Source organism: Pocillopora damicornis, chromosome 11 (genome assembly GCF_964200805.1).
Source record: "Pocillopora damicornis chromosome 11, jaPocDami1.2, whole genome shotgun sequence".
NCBI classification, from domain to species: domain Eukaryota; kingdom Metazoa; phylum Cnidaria; class Anthozoa; order Scleractinia; family Pocilloporidae; genus Pocillopora; species Pocillopora damicornis.
The window spans coordinates 9,973,933-9,993,921 of NC_142680.1; the positions used below are offsets into that span (position 1 = coordinate 9,973,933).

Consider the following 19,989-nt stretch of genomic DNA (forward strand, 5'->3'; position numbering starts at 1 on the left):
GATATCACTTCATTATTTTGTTTCCTACGTAATATGAATGTGTCAATTAGAAAAAAGTTGCAAATCCAAGAGCAGCAAAGATGAGCTTTTGATGTTTTTTTTTTTTTAATGGACGAAAAAAAGTGCGTCAATTTCTTTTGATCATGCTCAAATGAAGCGCTTGACATTCACGCCTTTTTGAAAGGCAGTCATAATGTCAATTATACACTTAAATTAAATTTGTTTAAATATTCGAAAAATGCCGATATTGCGTACGAAAGTGACAAGGACGCATCCAAACCAGTCGCTAGACACTTTAAACTCTCTATCACTCTAAGCAGCATATGACAGCTTGCAGCCTTTCCCTACATCTAGGCAGTTCGGAAAGCCGCAAAACTCTAGAAAATTTTATCTTTTAACTCAGCACTCCTGATCCCCACGGTATCAACGAGCGCTTTTCATTCCGAATATAATGTAGCACATTATTATTTCCTTTGGTTGCAAATAATTTTTTTGCTTAACTACAGATTTTATCATTAATTGCAAAAGGATCAAACTTAGATATGTTTGCGTCTGACTCGCAATGAAAAGTCATTCCTAAATTAAATTTATTACTCAAATAGGAAGTTGTGTCCCACACTAATGTTTACTAACACACTTCCGTCCATATGCTGTGACGTTCTTGGATTGACAGCAGGAATGAAGTACTAAAATAATTGTTTCCATTTATTGAACGTTTTAAATGCATGGCACAACCAAGATCTCCGCCAAAAACAAATCGTAGTTTTTGTTACGCAAGGACCTTCCAAGCGAGCGTCTTTATAAGGTATTTCAAATTCTCTATCCAAATGCTGATCCTCTCTTTCAACTGAAAAAATGAGGATCAGCAATTCCAATAGGCTTGCTTTGTTTCTAATCGAAAGGGAAAATTAGATAACGAATGCCTTGGTGTTAGGCAGAAAGCGACTGAAGGGAGTTAATAACGTGACAAAAACAGAAAATGTTTTGATGGTGCAAAAGCTTGCAAAATCCTGCTACTCCCACTGTTTTCGTTTCTAGCTGAGTCGGGCGCGAAACGGAAAGTAAAAACCTGTAAGGCTTTGTTAACTACAAAGTTGAACATGAATATCTTGGTATTGTTACGGGAAAATTTAGTGATTTTTCTGTGTGAATGTTTGGAGTATACTTTTTATTTTCAATATTTTAGCCGTTCTCAATTCATTCGAGTTTCTTTTAATTTAATGTTTTAAAAAAGATAAAAGCCAGCAGTAAGTTCTTTCAACTTCTAACTTCTTCATATCGCTTTGTTCTTACTGCCTTTATGCGCCTGAACATCAATCCTTCTGTGATCTTATTCTAAGTGGACATTGTTAGGTAAACAGTCCTCGTAGAGACCTTTTCTGGCAACTTCTCAGGGAACTTGCCAGCTGAATTTATGTAAATAAGTTCTTTTCATAAAATTCATTTTTTTCGTCGCCACTTGTTTAAACTTGACACCAACATAAATCAACATTGATTATAACTGACTTCTCACTTTAACTTGTTAAGATATGTATTTTTAATTTTGAAGCTGTAAGTTCAATCTCCTCTTTCTCAATTACTATCGATAACTTCAAGAGACATTTTCCGCTTCATTTGTGAGACTATTCAAATATTAGAGGAAGATGTTTTTCGTCTTGTCACGAGCGTGGGACAAAGAAAAATTCTGAGTCCTCATGAGGAATCGAGCCTCAGACCGTCGGATTCCGCGCTCTGATGCTCTAACACTGAACCACAGAGACTTTACGGTGAGCGAGGTCTATTACGAAGTTTATATGACACGTGTCCTCTACACTGCCAGGATCAGAAATTTCGATAGCGTCATGTTTTTAAATAGAGTAAGAGAGATGCTAAGTATTGAGCTAGGTAAAGAAATGCTATCGATATTTTGTTCTCCGCGTAAGTCCAGTTCGTGCGAATGCCACAGTGCAGGTTACGCCGGATACTTCTTGGAGCTTCCAGGACGTTATCAAAGTTCAAGAGAACTCAAAATTCAGTTCCACGCAGGAGGCGTGATCTGATCCCTTGGGCGCCGGCAAGAAAGGACCGCTCGGGTAACGTGAATACCTCAAATTTCCTTTTTTCAATTTATGAAGTCCGCGAAGAAAGGAAGTCAGTCTTTCCCGCCGTCAGAATTAAGACGACCAAGGTGCATAGAGAGGTGAAAACTTCTTTGCTCGAAGAAGAAAATTAGGACTTGTTGTTTGAGTTGCCATTTTAGCAAAGTTCCCCGCCGCCGCCGACGCACGACACCGTTTCCAGTAAAAACATTGAATCAATTCCTTCCAAACACCCACCACGAATTTTTACCGCATTTTCCAATCAGAGCCAAACAGGATAAAACGAACACAGAGGCCATAGATATCAGCATCCATTCAAACGAAAGTCTGTCTATTGTTTCAACCGTCCGTCTATCGTTCAGCCAAGTCCGTCCAAACCGTTAAGTTGTGCAGCGAAATGATAGCGCACGAAGTTCACTTATTTCTGATCGACCCCTCGTCGCCCCAGAGGTTAAAGAAATCCGTGATTCCAAGAATCTAAGATCACCGGAGAAAGAAAATCAAGAGCTCGTGGTTGACCTGTCCAGTTAATTAATTCACCAGCGGATCTTCACGAATTGGTGCGAAATAAAGAATGTATACAAAACCAAAACAAATATAGAAACACAAAAACCATTTTGCATCGAGTCAAGTTTGGGCAGAGACTCTGAGGAAGAACTAAGCGGGGCAGAATCAGAAGTTAGAGAAGAATTTGTCCCGGCAACGCCATTGTAAACAAAGCGTATTCGAACGACCAGCTGATAGCGAATTCGAGCATGGCAACACTTTGAGCGACCAAGAAATAATCACTACACACGATAAGCAATGATAAATGGAGGAAGTAGTTTCAAGACTAAACCCGTATTTACAGATGTGAACGCCGAGGCCATATTCAGTATTACTGCAACTTTAACCGATCTAATGAAGCTTTCTACAAGGAGAAGAAGGTCCTACATCATGTTACCCAATCAACTTACCGTTAATCAGAAAGATCTCCCACCCACGAAGAAGAGAGCCTGTCGGATGCTGGGGGGACTGCATCACAATTCAAAAGTCAGGAAAACGCCACAACCAACTCTTATTTACTAGAGAAGATGAAGCCGACATGAACTAGTGACCAGGCTAGAGTCACGCCAACAAATCTAAATTAGAAGCCAAGAAAGTTACGAATGTCAATCACTTAAGTGTCCTGCTACCCCTAGTAAATGAAGCAGACACGTACCCTAGCAACCTAACCACTATAGGTAAAATAGAAGGAAAACCTGTTCATCTAATGGTGGATACTGGTGCACGCGTTTCAGCTATTAAAGAAGAAGTTTTAAAAGAAATCTATGGTGATGCTCTCTGTTCCGCAGTTCAGACTGCTACTACAACTAATAGGAATTACGTATACCTTGCCTTTATACCTTAAGAATATTCATTTCCCTCGTGAATTCAAAGTCGTGTACAACCTTGCCTATGATGCCATCCTTGGTCGCGGTTTCCTCTAAGTAAACAGAGCCATGATTAACCTCGATAACAACACCATTACTTTAAAAGAATTGGTAAATCAACAGAAAGAAGCAAGTTCAGCCAGTACCTCTAATAGGAACGTTTATACCTCAAGAAAATAATACCAAAGCAGCTAGGAACGCCTCCACTAGTAAAGCTTCTTTAAAGCCCACTCCAGAAAATTTTTCTTTCTTTCCAAAGAACAAAAAGTTGCACTAAGCCAGTCTTTCTTGATATCAGTGCTCATTACTGTGTCCCAGTCCGCAACAATTCACAACGACGCAAACGATAACTCCAGGTCTGTTATCCAAAAACCACTACCGTCCTTCGCACAGATGTCACAAAGAAGGTTTGGCACCAAGGTGATCTTTTTGATACTCCAGCCAAAACTGATTACAGAATGGAATCTAACAAGGGATTTGATCGGTATCAAGAAGCACCTCCAGGAATAGTAATGCCTAAGTTTCATTATGTATCCAAGAAGAGTATTTATCCTCAGACGCCTGACCGACTTTTGCAAAAGGCAGAGAGTTCCACTTAACTGTGGACCAGAAAGTAAAATAGAAGATCAAGAAGATTGCTAAAATCTTATTTTAAAATTCCTCCAAGAAGTATGTTGAACTCCTCGGTAAATAGGTTACGCGAAGTAAGAAATACGTCTTAAGTGCAAAAGCAAAAGAGAAATATTGTTTTGACTTAAGAAAACAATACTTTATCTATGATGAGAATACCAAGTCCATTCGTCATTTTGACCCCCACAATATCTGGAAGTCTCCATTTAAGGTGGGGGGAATGTTACGGGAGAACTTAGTGATTTTCTGTGAGTTTGTTTGGAGCATATTTATTACTTTTTCAATTTTGTAGCCGTTCTCAATTCATTCCAGTTTCTTTCTTGTAATGTTATAAAAAAGATAAAAGCCAACAGTAAGTTCTTTTAACTACTAACTTGTACATACTGCTTTGTCTTGACCGCTTTGTGCACCTGAAAATCAGTCCTTTTGTGTTCTTATTCTTAGTGGACATTGTTAAGTAAACAGTCCTCATAGCGACTTCTCGAGGAAGTTGCAGTTGAATCTATGTAAATTAGTTCTTTTCCTAAAATTGATTTTTCTCCTTGCCACTTGTTCAAACTTAACACCAACATCGGATAAATAATCATTAATTATAATTGACTTCTCACTTTTACTTGTTAAGATATATATATTTTTAAGTTAAGTATGCGAGAAGGCATGTCGGTTGTAGACATGAACTAAAATAAAGTTACTGTAGAAATAAACGCTATCTAATCCTTGACGTCCGTAGCAAGTTCACTTGAAGCAGGTCTCTGCGCACCAGGAAACCGTGATGAGTTTCCGTTCCCGCTGCAAGTGGTCTCTCCCGAGCTATTTTCCCCCATTATTGTCGCGTTCCCCCGCAGAAATGTTGGCATCTGTGACCAAACATTAATTTTGAATACTTAAATGTACTTGGGGATTGCCACGAGTAACAATTATTTTCTAGACCATTTGAAATCTCTGGCGGGTACTTTGTTTTTCTAGATTGCTGAAGTTGACAATGATTCTTCTCAACTTCATAGAAGTTATATTAAAGCTTAATTACCAATCCTTAAAATGGAGGTTAATCCAAGGTACATGGGAGCAGTTGTCGTGCTATGAAAAAATGCCTATTTGTTATTGTATAATCATTTCTGGGCGGCTGCTGTTACCCTAAATTATCTCTCGTTGCAATCACAGGTAACCCTAAAGAAAAAAGGAACACAGAAGTATGATGGCAAGAAATAATTTAACAGGAGGTGGAGTACAAATGGAAACATATCAAGAACTGTTATGTTCCCCCTCTTTGGCAGGCGGATTACAACAGCAATCAATTTATCTCGCAGTGGTAAATGTAATCCTCTCTCTCACTGCTATACTTGGTAACTTTCTAATCCTTGTTGCCCTTCGTAAAGAATCTTCCCTCCATCCGCCATCGAAACTTTTGTATCGTTGTCTGGCAACAACTGATCTGCTGGTTGGTCTCGTTAGTCAGCCTCTCCAAGCTATTTATTGGATATCCGTAGCTTACGAACACTGGAATCTTTGTCGATACACAAGGGACGCCGCCTACATGACCGGCAATGCATTATGTGGCGTATCTTTGGGGACTATGACGGCCATAACTGTTGACAGACTTCTCGCCTTGTTGTTGGGGCTGAGATACAGACAAACTGTCACTTTGAAGCGCACAAATATTATTTTAGCTGCCAATTGGGTTTTATCTAGTGTTTCTACCTTATGCTACATTTTAGATTACCGCATAAACCTATGGTGTGGGTATATCTGTATTCCATCTTGTTTAGTGATCTCATTCATCTCTTACACAAAGATATTTCGCACCCTCATTCATCAGGCACAAGTACAAGCTCATGTTCAATTACAGTCGACCCAACCAAATTCACTGAACATTTTGCAATACAGAAAAGCGGTGTACAGTGCACTGTGGGTGCAGTTTGCGTTAGTTCTTTGTTATATACCATTTATCGTAGTTGAAATCGTAATTGTGGAGGCTAATAAAAGAACATTTTCATCACATTTACTCGTCACCAGAGGAATAGCAGCAACCTTACTTTTCTTCAACTCCACGTTAAACCCATTCCTTTACTGCTGGAAGATTAGTGAAGTGAGACAAGCAGTGAAGCAGACAATCAGACAAGCACTTTGTTGTCCATGGAATTAGATCTGCCTCGATTGAGGTACTATTTAATTTGTTATTTTAAAGCTAAGTTGACTTCACGGTTTCTACAAGAAAACGCTTGTCGGTCACTTTATAAGATAATAATGAATATGATAGTTAACCACTTTGTTACTCGAGCTTTTTTTAAATTCTCTATTTCCAATTGAGTAAATAAAAGGGGAAAGAGTCTAAACAAACAGCAATTATATCTTAAGTGCTTAATATGAATACAACGACTCGTGATATGAGTACCTACGGGGTAGAAACAAGCAGGACGTTAGCTCGATATTATTTTCTTGGTTTGCTTTCTTATTAATATGAAATTATTGAATGAAAGTGAACTTCAAAGAATATTAAAATTTAATGTTACTCAAATCAAGCAGTTGACGTTTTTGCCCTTTTGCCATACGAGCCGGTCACATGTGAGAAAACATGTAATTTAGCCGCGCATTAATGTTTAATAAGAGACTGCAGCCCATATTCTGTGACATTTGAGGAAAACAGAAAGAAAGAAATGCCATAGAATTAGTAAATGCCAAGTACCGTTTTCCGTCTTTTTAGTGATATAAATGCAAGACACAACCATGAACTCCTCGCAAAAAAATGCAAAAGCTTTTTGCGCAAGAAACTTTCAAGCGTGTATTTCTTACAATTATGCGGAAAATGTTGTTTTAAGAGATGAAGTACTATGGGTTGTTGAACGAGTTTTGCTAGATCTTAACTTTCCACCGAATACATCCAGCCGCAGTGAAGAAATTTTCATGCTTAGACTTTAATATTGGAATTTATGACTGTCCTTGTCAAAAAAAAGAGATCCTTGATTGCACAAGTCCCTCGCAACAAAAAGAAGTTGATTTGTTATTATTAACCAGACATCTAGAAAAACTGATATCACGGGGTCCAATAGGCCAACAATTGCTTCTAATAAAAATGAAAAATATTAATGATGAAGAGGGTGCATGAAGGAAATAAAAACAAAAACCAGAAAAGGTTTGGTGGCGTAGTATCTTCCTTCTAGCACATTCTCGTTCATAGCTCATTAAGTAACTATTCACCAAAGTGGGGGTGAATGAATAGACTATGACCTTCATTTGGCGCGAAAATAACCACGGATATTTGTCTGTAGACACTATCTGTTCCGAGGAGCAATCATTTTTCCGAGAGCGTCGCTCAAGGAGAACTTTGAGCCTCGAGAAACAGATATTATGCGAGAATATGTAATTTCGCCCCAAATGAAGGCTAATGTGTTTATTTCCTTCCAACAATTTTTGTTTTTTTAATGCGCAGGATTGCTGCGTGTTCTCTGGCACAACTTTATTCAACAAATAAACATGTTCCTTCTTAACTTCTCGGTTACATAAATTAAATCTTTAAACCAGAGTAGCTTCGAACCATGTCTTACACCATATTGTTAGACCATGTTGCTGTGCTCCTAAGATACGTTGATTTAACAAACTTTAAAGGAAAATGAGTATTCGTTGAACATAAAAATTAGCTTGAAGGCAAGGGAGAACAAAACGAATAAACCAGAAAGTTATATTTGATCACAAGTTACTAAAATACTTACAGGTATTTCAAATTGATAAACTTGGCAAATGTGCCTTCTGGTACATTGGTAGCGTTATCATCTACGACAGAACTAAAAAAGAACAACCTTTGGTCAAAGTGATATAGTTGGTTAAAAGACTCGAATAAACCTCACTTCTACTTAAGCCTAATAACTATGTCGTCATTAGGCATTTTTCTATTATTATTTTTGGTTCTATATTTTAGTGAGTACCGCCGTTGTTCTTGGACGACGAATGTTCGTGTACCAGTATCAAGTTTGCTTTTTGTTTCCACCAAACAGAGACTAGTTTTAATTGGGCTTCAGGTAACCCAGCACAGAACAATTGAGTCGTTCTTGTTGCAAAGTGCCCAACCGAAGAATTGAGCAGATTTAACTCGATAATGCTGCAGGAGAGTGAAAGTCTTTCAGCATTTTTCATGCTGCAGGAGAGTGACTCACTAAGTTTTTAGTTTTTTCAGCATTAGCAATGATCACTGACATAAAAATATCTCGAATCTTTCCTCTTCAATTCAGTGGGGACACCAAGTTCTTCACTGACGTACTTAGGAACATTTTCAAAGACGATTTCAAGCTATAACAAAGAAGAAGGAAAGAGAAGAAGAAGAAAGAATGTAAAATAATGAGTCATAGCTATTTACGTACAGAGCGACGATTTCCTCTGGCTTCTTTATGGAATGGTTTAAGTCGTACATTACGTCGTCTGTATAGCAAATGACCGTCACGTTATAACTTGGATCAGATGAACAACGACAGACTGGCGTGACACACATCTCTGTGACAGATGTTGTGAAAGAAGGGGACAAAAAGATGGCCACAAAAAGAAGTGCGAAGATTTGCTTCACCATGCACCTGTTGGTAGAGAAACAAGTTGACGTAAATAGCCTTTTCAGGAAACATGATAAGAAATCAGATCTTCGATACCTTAAAGAGACCTCAAAGGAGTCTTCACTGACCCTTTAAACATCTAGATGGTGATAACTTTGTCTAAATGCCTTGTGATGACCAGGAGCATTGACATTTTTCTCTTGATATGACAAGTGCGAATTCCCATTTGGAATAAAAAGGTTTTTCCCTTTGGAAACCTAAACTTCCAATACTAGTCTATCCTTTTATACTTCTTATTGGGGCGAGAGAAGGTGTAATAAAGGCAAAGAAGCAAGCACATTCTAATTTTTCTCAACATACTTAACAAGTAACAAGTAACAAGTAGGGAGATGCGTTGGCGTAAGGTTTAGGGCACTCCATACTCTAAATGCGAAAGGATTAGTTGGGGCGATGGCGAGGTTGCTGTGTTGTGTTCTTTACAAGGAATTGCACTCTAAAATTGCCCATCCGCTGATGAATATAAACATGCATCAGCAAACAAGTAGAGGGAACCTGATAAAATACGTAGAGGGGTGGCGAGGGATATTGTACCAGTAATAGATCGTCGTTCTATTCAGAGCAGGAAATGTTTTTCGGAACGCAATTTGGAAACTAACTCTTTTTGCATTCCATGAGGTCTCAAATTGACACTTACGTTATGGGACACTTTCTCAAGGTCCGATCATAAAAGAGACTATCTATTTGTTTAAAAATATGCTCTACAAACCTGTTTGTATGATTCCCAAACGATTCCAATTCAGTTAAGCAATATTCGACAACAGTTAGCACACAAGTATAGGAATGTTACGTAGGGGGTAGAATTCCAGAGCGTATCATGACCACACGCCTGTAAAAGAAGCAGAGGTGAATGTTCTATAAGTTTCAACCATGATTAACCCCATTGTAAATATTCCTAGATATTTGGTTCAAATATCTCAAATATGTGATGCAACGAGCACTAGCTAACTATTCATAAATACTGATTATCCACAGACAACACCTTCCACAGACATCCATCTTACCCTCTGAGGAGAAGAGAGGGCAACCCAATGCAAGTAAATAAAGATTTGTAACTGTGGTTCATCTGCCGATGTGAATTTGTCTTTCCGTATTTTTTTTTCCTCCGGCTAGTGGTTGGTTGTCTCTTCTACCCTATTTGTCTGTTTATCCGTCTGGCTTACCCTCTCTTTTCCTGTCTAAAGGAGCTACATTCCTAAAGAAGCTGTAGTACTTCAGGGTCATTAAAAATGAGGGAGCGAATTATATCTGTTGAGAAATAAGTAATACCTTAGCAACAATAATGCCTGCCGAGTATGTAATTTTCTTCTTTTTTTTCCGAAGTTGTTTAATTTGGAATTATTTTAATAAACAACTTCGGAAAAAAAAAAGAAGAAAATTACATACTCGGCAGGCATTATTGTTGCTAAGGTATTACTTATTTCTCAACAGATATAATTCGCTCCCTCATTTTTAATGACCCTGATGAGTTATTTTTCATATATTTTTTCGTTAAATACTTGAGAAGTGTAACATAAACCTTGACGATAATTCTAATACTGAGTATCAGAGCTCATCTCAGTACGCTCTTTGTAGGTGGTGCCGCTTAAGGATATTTGGGCTTTGAACTTTCACATTTGAATAGCTAGATATCCTATGGCGATCAAACAATGGACACAATAAAGTAAACAGTACGTTTCCATAAGCGCTCGCAAAGACGCAACTGTTAAAATGAAATAACAATTCGTGGGTTATTTTTACAGCTTGCGCATATTACACAAACCTTTTGACACAGCTTTATGTTCATCAAAAGCAATTCCTACTATTATCATTCACAATTTATACGCACCTTCTACTTACAGCATTTTCCTACAATTCAAAAGGGATGAATTTAAAATCGGGGTCTATTTATTTGTTTCACTTGACACAAAGACGTGGCGTGGGAAAAATGTCTGTGTTCATGGCCAGTTTTTATTTTAGGATGCAAGCACGGTTCGAGAAGAGTGACAAAACATCATGGAACGTTTAAGTAAAAGTTTTAAATCAAAAACCTTTTCTTTACCTATTCATATATATCATTCCTAGGGTTTCGTGCATATAGACACCTACTCTTCATGAACAAAAAAATAATGGAATAAAAATTAACTATAGTCGTCCTTGTTTGGTGAGAGCATTCTCATATTTAATGTTGAAAACACCCTCCAAACCTAATATAAAATATAGAAATGTTGCCATGAAGCTTAAGAAATGTGAGTGTAGCAATGGAATTCTCTTGCCACTAAATTACATTTTGATATCGAATGGAGTAATCTCGCTGAGAAGCAGAGCAACATTATGCTAATATGTATAATGAAAAAGCTGCGGTCTCTAGCAAGGTAATTCAGCAAAAATAAACTTGAAAATGCCCAAAGCTGCCTAAAAATTTCCCACCTCTTTAGGAAAAAATTAACCAGGAAAAAATATTAGCATACACTGTATCTCCATTTTTTACATAAGACACCGGTTGCAACTACATATCGTGGTGTTATCTTCCTGAGTAACAAGAACGTGTAACATCGAGTTTACATAATAAGAAATTTGATTCAGATTTCTCGTCGAGTACCTTTGGTCGTTGTTGGGCTGCTTCTTGAAATATCTCACCAAAAATTCAGTCTCTGTTTTAGACCTCTTATGTCCACTCTCTGAGCCGTAATAGCCGCAAATGCGATAGTTAACTCCTATTACGGAAAGATAACATCGTAAAGATCACTTGTAAGTCACGGAGGCCATCAGGGAGGATGTAAACACAATCATGTGTGACGTCAAGCGGTAATCTTTTCGAATGTTATACCGTTAATAAATTGATAAGTTTTCATGGCTGTGTAAATTTGTCATTGTCTAATATTCTCGGAAGGAAACGAATAATTCAAATAAAACACATTTCTATAGAAATTAAGCTAATCGAAAACATCACGTATTTTGCTATTAAGTGAAAATATTCGTTTGAAATGAAAAAAAAGATGTGTGGGGCTTTCCGGTGCAATAAAATTTCTTTGAATCATTGGATCAAAATTTTTCAATTTTGAATATAAACAAAACTTTATTCCTAATGATTTGAGAGGAGTCACTCTGTGTGTCTTTCTAATTCTGCTAATTTGAAATAAAGTTAATGACGAAATTTTGTTTTCTCCGCAGGATAACACTTAAAACACCAAATTTCGCTGACATCTGTAGACATTCGTAAAAGTATATCTGCATAATCAGATCTAAATTGACATCAAAATGATCGCAAACGGAATTATTTACTTCTTAAACATACATCAATTTATTTAAGCGGACACTTAAACCTATATTTATCATATGAAAGTTTTCTGTGTTCAAATGGAGAATAGAGGACTATTTTTTTGAAAAAATCTGATAACTCCGAAAATCACTTTACTACATTTTTTCCTTAAAGCGACGCAAAAAGACAACTGAACAGGAGGGCAGAATGATAAATCATTTATGTTAATTTGCCTCAGCTTGAAAAAGTGTAAAACTTTTCCCTTACTTCAATTTAACCAGCCTGACGTACGTATGTTCCGCACCAGACACGTGGAGCTCTCACATAGAATAAATATTTAAGAGTGATTGTCAGTAAAAATCAAAGAAATCGTGGCCACGGTCAAAAAATCGATTTCGCTCATACTTTGTCAGTTTGAAGGCCTAGGTAAGTAACTGAAGGATATGAGGTTAGTTTTTTGAAATATTCCATATAACGGCAGAAAACCACGAAAAACGGTCACCCTACCGGAAGCTCGGATTTCACCTGGCGGAAACTCGAAATTTCACACTTTTCAGCTTCTCGCTACACAGACGTTTACATAGCTGTGAATCTTTCTTAAGTATAATTGAATACATTGATTCTTCCTTAGTCAAACCATGGGAATTATTTTTATCTCTGCTTATTTGTGAGCGAACTGAGACCCGATCAAGAAGACACACTTTTCTCATTTACGCGAAGGTGTAAAATAATCCAAACTCAGCGACGAAAAAAGCTGACCGGTAGTTCTTCAAATCTTCTGATATTATAACCAAAGACAGTTCAGTCATTGATTTTTAGGTCTACGGTTTTAAATCTTTAGGATCTAGTAGCACTTTTGCATGAACGCCGATCAAAATTCGATAAAATTCCAATTGAGCGCCTTTGAAATCTACAACTCTACATAACAATGCACTATTGAATAAATTAATTCCTCGGCCAAAGTTTGTACATAAAACATGAGGGTTTTACTTTCTTAGCGGTTTGAACCTTTTAAAAATATAGATTGATGTTAAATATTGTCTACACAAGTAAAACAAACTATGAAACACCAAAATTACCACGAGCTGAAATTAAATCTCACAGGCTCGCTCCCTAATCTGTGTCACGCACGAGCGACTTCGCTACAATTAGTACAGTAACAAACAGATATTTACATCTGTTAATTTACAATAAGTCTTATTTTAAAATATCTTACTCAAAGATGTGCCAGGTTCCCCAGTTAACTTGCTGAAGTAAAAATAAAAGAAAATATCATAATAGCAATTCAAACTGAAACGATAAGAATTGATTTTATTAAGAATGAGAAACTTTATGCCGTCGATAGCCAATCAGAAGTACCTGTTCTCACGAAAATTGCATCGTTCTTTAAATAAATAAATCGAATTAACTTTATCTGTGAAACATTGCATCTAAAACCAGAGTTTATTGTCGGGGAACTTCATAGAACAGCGATGTCTTGCTCGTTCTTGAATATTGTTGGTGGGATTTGCGGCGCAGACGAACGCACAAGTTCTTCAACTTCCGTCACGCCTCTCACGCGGTGTAACAGGGATATCAAAAATCACAAAAAGTCGTTGAAATTTTCCGGAATTGAAACGGAGGTAGAATTAATTTTGGCAAGGTGTGGATGTTTTCAAAAGCCGGCGAATTTATCGGATATGACTATCTGTCCGGTTCATCGTGCCAAGTTAGGTTTAGGTTGGCGAAGGACGGGTAATCTTTGCACCATCCCGGAAGTTGTTTCTGGTCACTGCAAGGAGCTGAGGAAGGCACCCGCACTGGAAAAAGGAATAAATTTAATCCAATCCATGAAGATATTTGAGCTTTCAAAACAGCTCGTCCCTGTGGGCTCAGGTAAGCAACCAACTACTTGATGTTCTACCAAACAGAAACTGTCTCCAATGAATTATTTTTAGTCTATTCATTCTGATGACTTGAGATTATGTGAAAGAATCATTTGTTTAAACGACGGAGAGAAATAAGTAAGGTTGATGAAGGACATTTCGTTACTTACCTCTTCATTCAGTTGTCCAATCCAATTTTTTTATAACAACCTTTATTTCATGCCTCTCATTTTTTTATGGATTGCGCTTATATTAGTGTGTGCACTGTATAGTGCCCTGCCCACTTTGTCGCCAGGTATGTGAGTGAGTGAGTGAGTGAGTGAGTGCCGGTGTCGGTAAACAAACAGGTCCGCAGCGCGTGCACAGCACTACCCGCATGTATACAATGAGTTCCTATTTTTTATCAGTATCTCTCAGTTCGTACGCGGGGTGTGATTGGTCAATTTTGCGCGGCCCCCTAAACTTTAACTAGTTTCCATTCCCGCGCGCCCGATTGACCTCAGAGACATAATGAATATCTTACTAACCTCGTTTCACGGTCTGTAACTTACAGTACGCATCTGGAATTCGGTTAGTAGGGGTTAATTTACTTTGTTTAAAACATTTCAATTTCGTTTCGCAAAAAGCCACTTGAGAAAGATATAAACAATAAACAAATAAAAGGATAGTCTAATCACAATGCTACTCCCCCCCCCTTCTTCTCACCTCTTATCGCGCAGTCAACTTTCGATTGTTATTTTATTCTGTGGGTCGACAAAACTTCAGACTTTTGTGTTTAAAAATACGCGCCTTTCGGTAATTTCGGAGTTTTGACGGGAGTTTGACTATGTTTTTTCTAAAGGAATTTGCGTAAAATGCAGAAAGATGCTTAGTGTGTATAAGGAAAGAGCACCTGAGAAATGCCAGATGACCGCTGAAGTTTCAGAGATCGCCGAAACCTTGAACAAGTTAAACCTGGTGAGTATACGCACATGCTTTATTATATAATATGAAATACCGGTGGCAAGACACTTTCCCAGTTATATCGCTTATCAGAGACCTTATAGTCTTTCTGTCATGTCAGCCCATCTCTAAACGTTTCTTCAGGCCACCAATAAGCATTCATCCTTTCACTTCACAAAGTCATTCAAACTCACAATCCAAAATCATTATGACGTCGTTTACGTCTTGATCTATTCCCCACACTTTAAAGTATATTTAAGGTCTTTTTTTTAATTTTTATTTATTTGCCGGGGGGGGGGGGGCTGGGTGGGAGGCAGGCGAGGGGGCAGGAGAGAGGAGGATGTAGATTGGATGGGTGGCCAACCCTCTCCATTGTGTATCTGCGGAAGTAAGAAAATTAATTTGTACATCAAAACCTAAATACGTTATATTTCACCATTTGAAATCTAAAAAGCTTGTGTCGAGGACTGTTAAATTACTTGTCCTATAATATGTGTCCATGGCAGCCGAAATTAGACAGCTCTTAATTAGAATTTCGTTAATATAAAGCTTAACTGGAAAACTTGGTAATCCAGAGTCGGAAGCAGGGTTCGTGAATGATATAAGGAAGTCATAGGTGTTTTTTAACACTAACTTCACTAGAAATGTCGAACTGGCCCACGAATCGTGGGCGAATCTTTTGTTCATTGTATATAGAAAATATTTTAACTTTTTCGCACTACAGGTCGATCATGAAGCTGACACTGATATTTCCCTTCCTGTACCGATCACTCATACTGAATGCAAGGAAGGTAGATCTAAACGAGAGAGCCTTTACGTGCCAGACGAAGATTCGCAAGAAAGCGAAGATGACATAAACTATGTGCAAAGTGAATCCCTGAAACAGCTCAATCGCTTTCTACAGCTTCGTGACACCAGCCCAGTCCGCCACGTACTCTCAGTACCATGGAATGTAGCTCAAAGCCGTACTAAACGCCGTTATTTGAGAAAAGCTGAACAGTGTTCTTCAGCAGTAATGGAAGTCCTTGCTCCTGAAGATTCGAATTGCTTGTGGAGGGAATTATGTGAGCGCGAAGTGAATCGAAGAACAACTGGCGGGAAAAGTTGTAAGGAAGTGGAGCTTCTTCAAGCGTTTGCCGAGAGTTATTTGAACGCTCAACACTGGAGTACCCGTCGGCAAATACTCTCAATCCTGGCTGACAAGTTGTCTTTCAAAGAGGTACAAGAATTTATCCCAACCCTGACAAGTTACCGCTTTGACATAGCGCGACACCACACCCTGCTTCATGGAAGAGCAGAACCGATTCCTCGCCAAGAAAACAAGAGAATGAAAGTTAACCAAGGAAAATTGGAAGATTTCATTTCATTTATCACAAGTTCACATGTGATTCAAGATGTTCCATTTGGCGAAAGGCTTTTGAAGTTATCAACCGGTGAGGTTATTAAAACACCAAATATAATCAGAATGATGATTCCGGAGCGTATTGTTCAACAGTACCAACAATATTGCAGTGAAAGAGGTTTTGAGCCCATGAGCAGGCGAACACTGCATAGAGTGCTAGATGAGTGTTCTGCGTCTGTTAGGAAGTCTTTTCAAGGACTTGATAACTTTTCATCTCAAGGAGCAGAGGCATTTGATGACCTGGACAAAGTGGTCGATAAATTGGTTGATTGCGGAAAAACAGAAATGTGGGCCAGGGAAATGAAGCAACAGTTACGCTCGTCAAAGCAATACCTGAAAAGTGACTACAAGGTATTTGATTTATTTCATTACACGGTTTGTTATGAAGTACTTCAAAAGAAAGGCGCAAAACTGACAGAAAGTTGATGCAACAACACAGGCAAATTATTTTCCTAAAGTTCAAATCTTTGAAAATGCATAATATTGATACTTGAACTAGTTCCAGGTCCTCTCGTGTGTAACTAAGGAAGGAATTATTGTCGATAACCTGTAAGTTATATTTATACATTTTGCAAACAAAGGGGGACCGTCGGCCTTTTCAATGTAACTGTTTTATAGAAATAGTAGTTAAGATCAGGACGATATAATTACTGTATTTCCTCCGCTAAGTGCCCGGGCGCTGGATCGAGTCAGGAAGGGGCTCCTAATATAGTGGTTGGGCGCTTGTTCCAAGGGCGATTTACTTAAGAGGAGCTCGCTTATTGAAGGAAATGCGGTGATTGAAATTGTTTACGTTTTTGTTGTCTTTGGCTTGTTTCAGGTCCATGTGGTTGAGTCTTCGAGCATTGCTGATCATTGTAGGACTTACGCCTTAAGTGACTCAACAGAATCTGACTTCCAAGGCCACTGCAGTCATTCACACAACGAAGCATGTGCACAGTGTTGCCAGCTGCAAGAAGTTCTAAGCATCTTGGAGAGTGAGTGTTCAAGTGCAGTTTGTAACGAGGAGCAGAAATCGGACATGCTACACGCTGTTAAGCAGGCCAGAAATAATATCATGAGCTGGAAAGCCCACCAGTTGCGCTCAGTTAACCAAGATCAGGCCAAATGTTCTGTTCTAGCTAAAATGAAGAGCAAATGCGACGTGTTACTAGTGCAGGATTGGGCAATGAAATTTATGCCACGAAAATTTCGAGAGCCGCAATCAGACTGGTTTGCTAAGCGCGGTTTACCATGGCACATAACAGTTGCTATTAGGAAGTCGGAAGAAGGCGGGCAGTTTGAGTCTCAAACATTCGTACATGTCTTTCAGAACTGTTTACAAGACAGTGCTGTAGTGGTATCGATAATGCAGGATTGTCTTGTTTCGCTGAAGAAGGAAATGCCGGAATTAGAAAGGGCGTTTTATAAACAAGATAATGCCGGCTGTTACCACAGCGGATACACTATCGTTTCAGCAAAATTTGCAGGCGACATTGCTGGCGTGGGCGTGGAACAGAACGACTTTTCCGATCCTCAAGGTGGAAAAGGAATATGCGACCGCCAAGCAGCGACTATTAAAGGAGACATTGGAAGATATGTAAACGAGGGCAATGATGTGACAACAGCAATTCAGCTCAAAACAGCCATAGAGTCTGGTCCAGGATCTTGCGCTAAGGCTAGTTACGTTACATTCAACCCGTCAAGCACTCGGCACGTCAAATGGAATGGTGTAAGCTTACTCAACAACTTCAAGTATGAGGAGAACGGAATACGAGCGTGGAGGGCATTTAATGTGGGTCCTGGAAAGTTGCTACCGTGGTCTCAGTTTGAAGGAGTTTTGCAGGTCCCGGAAACTCTTGAAGTGGTTGATCCCCCATCGCAGAAATTGAGTACTAAGCCATCTTTCAAGAAGGTGAGACACAGAGATGTAAATAAAAAATCTGCAAGTGATCCAAACGCAGCCAGTGATGCCAATAGCCGAGAACAAGAAGATGATGATGGTGAAAACGAGCAAGCCTCGCCGCTTTTCCCTTGCCCCGAGGAAGGGTGCATTAAAGCATACAGCCGCTTTGTATCATTACAAGCACATCTAGACACGGGGAAACACAAGCGACTACCTGAACAGGAAACGCTGTATGACAAAGCAAAACGAGGATATGCTTCAAAGCTAATGGATGAAGGTAGCAGGATTTCCACTGTGCAGTTACAATGTGAAGAACAAAACAGCCAATGCTTTTCGCCCCTTACAATGGGATGGGCACTTAAGACAGTCGCAAAGAAGACACGTTTTTACGCAAAAGCAGAATGAATTTTTGAAACAACAATTTGAAATTGGCGAGCAGAGTGGAAGGAAAGCAGATCCAAATGAAGTCTCAAAAATGATGAGATCTTCAAGGGACGAGTTAGGAGCTCGTCGATTTCTACCAGAAGAAGTTCTAACAGGACAGCAAATCACTGGATTCTTCTCACAACTGGCAGCAAAGAAAAAGCTTCCTCCCAGTACAGTGAACCGGGAAGAGTCGGACGAAGAGACCACTAGAGAAGATGATAGAGCATCACAAGAACAGGTAATCCAATCTGAAATCTGCGCGCAAGTGATGAGAGAGGTTTCCCTTCAGCACCCCATTGTATCGTCTTCGGGTTACAACATCTGTGAACTCATGCGCATGGGCAAGAAAAAGCTGATGTCACTGAGTGTGGACATGCTGCGCAGTATTTGCGATGAACTTGGTGTGGACGTCTCTGATATAACACAAAGACGAAAGAATCCGAAATGAATCAAATGCACGTTTGTTCACTAGAGAACAGTGGCTGACAAAGAACCAAGTTCAGAGCTTTTTCTCCCGGCTATCAGCAATGCGGCGAAAAGATCAGGGTGTGATCGGGATATCACTGGATGAGGAGGAAGATATCCAATGCGTCCAGGAAAATTCCGAGAGAAAAGATCTGGTAGACAAAGTTAACAAAGAGATCAAAGTCTCACATCCAATCTGCTACGATACGTAGGACGTCTGTGAACGTTACCACAATAACACACTTCAGAAATTCACAATCGACGCGGAACCGAGAGAAGCAAGCTCAGGATATTTGAAATTGATTTATTAATTATGTGATATCAAACTCCAGGTAAAAACATTTATTCTTTTCATCCAAAATTTTTCTGCCCAAATATTACTTTGGGATACAAAACAAAACCATATGGCACAACGTACGGCACAAGCTATCAGCGGTCTTCTCTTTTGTGCAGACCTTTGTGAGAACAGTATAACATCGAACTGGATCTAAATTTAAGCGATTATTTCTTCACTTCAGAAGCCTAAAACCTTCATTTCTCCCTCAGCTTCCAGACATGGAGAGTTTATATTCTGATTCTGGAAAAAATTCAGCTCTGCAGCGATGTTAAATGGGTGATTCACCGCGAAATGTGGCCAATTCGGGCATTTGTTTTGATACCACGAATCACGATGGATGCCGGCTTCTTTTCGAAGGCAATACCTAGCTATTTGTTGAAGTTATCATGGATTTCACCAATTTGGTTATTAGAAAAATTCTGAAGTGAGCCATGAAGCCGGGCTGCAAAGCGGGTAAGCTGTATTTATGACAAAATCTGCTCCAGTGGTTCGATTTTGGTGTAGGCGAAAAAATCGCGAATGCTCGTACATGTGCTGATTCAAACGGTCATAACTTTTGAAAAATCGAAAACGCACAGGGGTTTTTGCATATTTTTGCCAATGAAGGTCTAAACTTAACGGCTGTGTAGGATAGAATCGTCAACCAGGTGCCAAATCCCAAAACTTAGCGTCTAAATCAAGGTTATTTACGGCCATCGGCCGATGGCGATTTCT

General features: G+C 38.9%; 2 protein-coding genes and 1 pseudogene across 5 annotated transcripts in view; 2 read left to right on the forward strand and 1 right to left on the reverse strand.

Annotated features, from left to right (window-relative positions):
* LOC113679604 (thyrotropin receptor) overlaps positions 1-11,478 on the reverse strand; it is a 31,229-nt gene extending 19,751 nt beyond the window's left edge. For 2 of the 3 annotated variants that reach the window (XM_089188481.1, XM_089188480.1), the window contains exons 1-2: positions 11,294-11,448; positions 9,422-9,541 (exon numbers count right to left, since the gene is read on the reverse strand). Coding sequence is in view for 1 of the 3 variants with exons in the window: in XM_089188482.1 (XP_089044608.1) it covers positions 8,473-8,675 (203 nt within the window). In the remaining 2 variants the exon portion in view is untranslated. Of the gene's footprint in view, positions 1-8,472; positions 8,680-9,421; positions 9,542-11,293 lie in introns of all 3 variants that reach the window. The other variant, XM_089188482.1, reaches the window with a different exon arrangement.
* On the forward strand, positions 926-6,639 carry LOC149037410 (melanocyte-stimulating hormone receptor-like). Of its 2 annotated transcripts, none has more exons than XM_089186995.1 (2): positions 926-1,766; positions 5,282-6,639. In XM_089186995.1, the coding sequence occupies exon 2, from the start codon at positions 5,313-5,315 to the stop codon at positions 6,261-6,263; it is 951 nt and encodes a 316-aa protein (XP_089043121.1). In that variant the 5' UTR covers positions 926-1,766; positions 5,282-5,312; the 3' UTR covers positions 6,264-6,639. The 2 variants fall into 2 exon arrangements, with proteins under 2 accessions (XP_089043121.1, XP_089043120.1); XM_089186994.1 differs by lacking the exon at positions 926-1,766 and adding an exon at positions 1,819-4,176.
* A 4,295-nt stretch (positions 11,479-15,773) lies between the features above and the next one.
* LOC149037411 (uncharacterized) lies at positions 15,774-18,921 on the forward strand (annotated as a pseudogene).
* Positions 18,922-19,989: the final 1,068 nt, after the last annotated feature.

Coding starts and splice junctions, on each gene's coding strand:
- LOC149037410 (XM_089186995.1), top strand. CDS start 5,313: ATGATGGCAAGAAATAATTTAACAGGAGGTGGAGTACAAATGGAAACA.